The sequence below is a fragment of the Anomaloglossus baeobatrachus genome, chromosome 1 (genome assembly GCF_048569485.1).
Source record: "Anomaloglossus baeobatrachus isolate aAnoBae1 chromosome 1, aAnoBae1.hap1, whole genome shotgun sequence".
Lineage (NCBI taxonomy): Eukaryota > Metazoa > Chordata > Amphibia > Anura > Aromobatidae > Anomaloglossus > Anomaloglossus baeobatrachus.
Genome location: NC_134353.1, coordinates 587,911,180 through 587,917,179, shown reverse-complemented (window position 1 = coordinate 587,917,179; position 6,000 = coordinate 587,911,180). Strand labels below are relative to the sequence as shown.

Here is a 6,000-nt window from a genome sequence, read left to right as displayed (position 1 = left end):
AAAAGCGATTTATGGAGCTACTGGACATGGTGTTCAATCCTTACAAGGACTATTTATTAGTTGGATCTAAGAACGCTCTCCCGCACACAATACAGTCTACACTGCTGCGTGTTCACAAAATGGTCATTGGCTTATATAGCCCCTATGACGCTGTGAGGCCATGCCAATCACAATAACACCACAACAAAGATGGCTGGGGCGTTACTGCGAGGGCAAGCAACATCAGATGTGTTCATTGGCTGGAAAACAGGCGCCAGGAAGTCTGAAATTAAAATGAAAGTATTGGAGCGAATCCCATATTAGCCGTCGGATAGCGAATCGCTCGAACACCCCATTATCCATCGGATACCAAATAGTGGCAAATACATTCGCTCATCCCTATTTATTACGTCCTCCCCGGCTCAGAAGATGTGATATGATCAGACCATGTCCCTGCACAGTCAGACATCGCTATTACACAGTACATAGCACGTATATATAATATATATTATATATCTTGGCACAGAATCATGGAGAATGAGGATGATATGAACTTTGGGGGACAGCCCCTTTAAATTTAGAAATCTGGCAGGGATGAGGTGTAGAGGACCCTGCTAGAGCATCAATCACACCCATGGCATATACCCAAAATAGGCTAGACTGGAAAACACTGGGTGCGCAACCCTTGGACTAGTCCAGGAAGGTTTAATATGTGACTCCACAATATAAAATTGTACTTATTTTGACAATGTAGGGGCCAAACACTGGAGATGGAGGAAGTTGGAGTTAAGACCCAAGCAGCACATTGGCCTGTAGGGTATATCCTGCTGACAGGTTTCCTTTTAAGCAATGGCTTCTTCATTCTCGCCATCTGACAGTTCAGGAGATGGAGCAAGAGGCATTGACAGGAGCAAGGAAAAAAACGTAACAAATATTCTTCCTTTCCTGTGTTTGTATCATTATATTGGAGGAATTACTAAATCGCCCACAATGGCAAAGTTTATAACTACTTACTGTAGAACTCCTAAGTTTTAGCAAAGGATATGCTAAGGACAAAAAGAAAATCCCATAAATCTCTTGGCCCTAACACATTTCCAGGGCATGGGGAGGGGGGGGGGGGGGGGGGCTTTTATATTTTTCCAGTCAGGATGAAGGATAATAAAAAGATGAAATGGTTGTCACTCGTTGATTTATCTGGTGAAGATGGTATGATGTATAATTCCAATACATTCAGGAATCTACCTCCTGGCTCTAAAGTTTTAAAAGCAATAGTGTTCATGTTTAATGGAAAAAAAAAAAAACAAAAAAAAAAAAAGTTATATGGGTATGGAAGAATCCATATAGAACATTCTTTATCCTTATTTTTTTCCCATGAAAATACTGAGGATTGTGCGAAGACTGAACGGATTGGTGCACCTCCTAAAGCCCGCTTTACACGCTGCAATGTATCTTACAATGTGTCGGCGGGGTAACGTCGTAAGTGACGCACATCCGGCATCGTAAGTTACATTGCAGTGTGTGACAGGTACGTGCGATTGAACGGTAAAACGTTCATCGCATACACATCGTACCTGTCTCTAGAATTGCACGTCAGATTGTGCATCGTACCCGGGGTAGCACACATCGCAGTGTGTGACACCCCGGGAACGATGAACAGATCTTACCTGCGTCCTGCGGCTCCCGGCCCACAATGCGGAAGGAAGAAGGTGGGCGGGATGTTTACATCCCGCTCATCTCCGCCCCTCCGCTTCTATTGGCCGGCTGCCGCGTGACGTCGATGTGACGCCGAACGTCCCTCCCACTCCAGGAAGTGGATGTTCGCCGCACACATCGAGGTCGTATGGACGGGTAAGTACGTGTGACGGGGGTTACTCGTATGTGCGGCACATTCAACAAATTGAACGTCCCACACATACGATGGGGGCGTCGCAAATCGCATACAATATCGTATGTGAAATTGCAACATGTAAAAGCAGGCTTTAGATACTTAATAGGAATGTCTTACTACGTTAAGATATTGGATATCTTCCAGACACCATAGATCATGAAGCAAATTTTTCCCTTTAAAAAAAAAGCAAACAAACCTGGCCTGTTAGACCTCGTATCTAGACTGCTTCTCAATTAGAAAACCAAAAGAGAAATTAAAACAAATTCTGAATCTGGTACTGTTATTAGTCACCATTTGTGATGCCAAATTCATTAAAATGGCCTGTTCTGTTCATGATTTTGAAGGCCCCCCCCCCCCCCACGCCCCCTTCTCCATCGTCTCTTTACTCTGCATCAGTCTTGAACTGTCATTGCAAAGATGTTACCAAATTTTTGGTGTGCTCCAAAAATACAGCTGGGGGAATGCAGTGTAGTTGCACCAAATTTTTGGGCGTGATTTAGATAGATCTCTCTCTGTCTATCTTTATCAGACATGCCCCCGTGATTTTGCAGAGCCCATTCAGTATTATAGGTACAAATCCTACCCATGAAAAACACAGCGCTTGTATGCATAATATGTCTGAGCCCTAAATAGAACTTGACATTTCTTTTGATTTCTTCAGGCAGGCCTTGATTTAAGTCTTAGTGCTGCTCTAAACTCCTTATATGACACCAAGTTGGCAGTATATCTTTGGATTAGAAGATTAATCTGTTCTTCTATATAATAACACTTGGGCCCCTTTCCAAGAACTGCTTTTCCCTTAATGGGATTTAAACAAACTACGATCAGCCTTGACTTCCACCCCCATGAGCTCCTTGGCTCTTGTAAAATCACTTCTTTGAAGATGGATAGCCTTTGTTAGCGATTACATCTATAAGCAGGGTCAGTGCAATCCAATCCGTCAGCCTGCCCTTATTTCACCACTATTCAGGATGATGGAGTGGATAGTGACCCTACTTTGGTGTCAGACTGAGATGATTCTGGTTTGATCCAGCAACAATCCTAAATCTCTTGAAGCCTATTTTCACTGCCCGTCAGAAGGTGCTAATTCTGAGGATCTACTTGCTTGATTCCGAGGTAATAACAAAGGGATAGAGCTAGTATCATGGGTGAGGAGGTAAATGAGTGACTACTCTTAGATTCCGTGGGCACACACACCTTTTCTGCAGGTTTTTCGGAGCAGAAACTGGGTGGAAGCTCCAAGTTTGAGGAACATTTGGACCGTTTCTACTTCAAAAATTCAGTTCATATATCTCAAGTGGTAAAAATAATTTGAGCCACCAGTGGACAGTGGTTTGGTGGCTTGATGCGCTTACCTCGCCTATTTAATTACCAATCTATGTATTTTTAGTATTGTATTGTATTTCATAGGTTCTCTCTTCTAGTTTCTCATACTTAACAGAACTCTATGATCTTCTATCTTTAGTTATTGTTTCTTAGTGTTGTTGTTTTTGTATCTTCAGGTAAAGCTTTCTCTGGATTTAACATTGAAGCTGTTGACGGTATTGTGTTAGACCTCATGGATGATGTGCGTGGTTGGCAGCCAGGAGATCAAGTAGTTGTTGCAAGCACGGACTACTCCATGTATCAGACAGAAGACTTTACTCTCCTTCCTTGTCCAGAGTGTAACAAGTTCCAGGTTAAAGTGAAAGGTGAGTTATTGATGTGCATTATATTGATACACACGCATCTGTCACGTAATCCAACATTAGAATATACTCGGCACAACATTACACTTGCAATGGATCAACAGACATGTTAATGCACACAATTCGGGGGGGGGGGGGGGGAACTATTTTCAAAACGTTAATTTGGTCTGTATAAAATATTTTAAAGATTTAATTTATCATTTCTTTGGTTTCAGAAAGTCCCATGTATTTTCATATGGGAGAAATCACAGAAGGCTTGGATATGCGGGCTGAAGTGGGGGTCCTTACAAGGAACATTGTCATCCAAGGAGAAATGGAGGAGACTTGTTATGGAAACAACCAATGCAAATTCTTCAACTTTGATACCTTTGGAGGACACATTAAGGTATATTTCCGCACAGGGTGGTCACTTTGTGCAGTGATCACATCGCATGCAGAAAATTCTGTAAGCAGATCTGAGCTGAACCTCAATCAAGTGCTTAGTGGTCCGTGTGTGCGTGTGCGTGTGCGTGTGTGTGTGTAATAAAGGAGCAAAGCACCTTTCTTTATCGTTCCTATGGGAGACCCAGACCATGGGTGTATAGCTACTGCCTCCGGAGGACACACAAAGTTACTACACTCAAAACGTGTAGCTCCTCCCTCCTAGCATATACACCCCCTGCTAGCCAGTCCTAGCCAGTTTCATGCTTTGTGTTTCAGGAAAAGCGGGTCCAGTCTGGACTCCCGGCATGTCCCTTCACACCCCACTGCGGGGCTGCTGTTAAGGTTGATTTCAGGGCTGTATCCCTTTCATGCCGCGCTCCTTCACCATCCCATGCTGGGGCTCTGGCTTGAAGTCGGAGCCAACACGGTTCTCACTGCTTTGCAGGAGACCGGTCTCCATCCGCAGCCCTTTTGCAGGACCCTGCTGGACGGAGATATCACCCCCCAGGACCCTGGCAACCTGCGTCTCACAAGCTAAGTATATGAGACGTTATTACCACAGAAAGTGGTCTTTCCAAGGGTCCTTTATGTTTATTTATTGGGGGAATGTGTTTTATGTTTGGTGTTAACATTTCCGGCCGGTTCTCCAGTTTTCACTGGAGAACCGCACCGATGGTGCCTGCACGTCGGCCGCATGTTTTACTCTAGGCCCCGGCTTCGCCTGGGGCCTAGTTTCGGTTTCCACTGTCTCTGCATGTCAGTCATGCAGAGAGGCAGTGTAGCTCCGCCCAGCGGCTGTGCAGCACAAGCGAAGGGACACTCCTCATTGAGGAAAGATTCCCTCCCCTGGCTACCTCACTGACAGAATCCTTTTGCCGCTCTCAGAGTAGGCCCCGCCCCCTCTCCTCGCTCCGGTCGCCATGTTCTCAGCGTTCTCTGTGCCTGCATGGGCACAGAGATTCCACAGTGTGACAAGTGGGGACCTGGGCTGAGGGACCAGGGGGCACAGACATGTCTGTTTAAACGATTGGCAGCCACAACTCCGGTTGTGCAGCTGCTTGTTTTATCGGTTTATATATGCTGGGGGCCAGTCTTGACAGAGCCCCCACCTCTGCAGCATGTCTCACAGAGCAGGGCTGCAGGTTGTTTTTATTATGCACTGCAGGTAGTCTCGTTCGGCTGTACCGAGCTCATAACCATGGTGGCCCCTCAGCTTGGAGGCAGAGCCGAATGATTGCTAATTAGTGGCCCCTCCATCTGCTCCGGTTTCGATGGCTGACCCCTGAGGGAATCCTATTTCCAGGGGTCGGCTGTCCTGGCATCTGCTGAGCATGCAGCTCCCCTCTCAGGGCGTTTTCTGCTTCAGCTCGCTCAATAAAGCTCACAAAGGACTCTCCTTCTGGGCTCAGACCCCGTCCTCCTGACAGGGAGACGCAGGGTCCCCTGTCCTTCCCCGTCCCGCAGCTCCGATTACGAGCTGACTCACTGGACGAGGAGGATGTCTCTACCAGGGGCTCGGACGCTACTTTATGTACATTGATCCGTCCGTACGTGACGCAGAGCCGAATGATTGGATTGCGTCCATTATACTTGTACTGGACCTCCATCCGCCCGTATCAGGGGAGTATTTCCCGCTGGCAGAAAGGCATCAGTATGCCTTTAACAGGACGAGGAGTGTGTTCTTTAACCACTCCAGTTTTCAGCCTGCTGCGTCCAAGCTCACAGCCTGTCCTGCAGACCCCAAAGCGGGGTTCTGCGGCCTGTTTCCCCCTCCCATCAGAGGTGGTCAAGGAGTGTACTCATTCGCCAAACGTGGCCCTTCCAGTGTCCAGACTTTCAGCCCGGATAGTTGTATCAGTGGCTGACGGCACCTCTATAGGGCTCCCACGGTACATTAATTTTGTACTGGACCCCAATCCGCCGGAGTTACCTTACCTAGGAGAACACAAAGTGTGTTCCTTAACCACTCCAGTTTTCAGGCCCCTGTGACCAAGCCCAGGGTCCGCTCTGACAGTCGCTTCC

The 6,000-nt window shown here is 46.6% G+C and overlaps 1 protein-coding gene across 1 annotated transcript in view; it reads left to right on the top strand.

Moving 5' to 3' along the window:
* The window catches only part of CEMIP2 (cell migration inducing hyaluronidase 2), a 130,595-nt gene that overhangs the window by 51,503 nt on the left and 73,092 nt on the right, over positions 1 to 6,000 (top strand). Inside the window, exons 6-7 of the mRNA XM_075317937.1 lie at positions 3,370 to 3,558; positions 3,771 to 3,940. Of these exons, the coding sequence (XP_075174052.1) occupies positions 3,370 to 3,558; positions 3,771 to 3,940 (359 nt within the window). The remainder of the gene's footprint in view (positions 1 to 3,369; positions 3,559 to 3,770; positions 3,941 to 6,000) is intronic.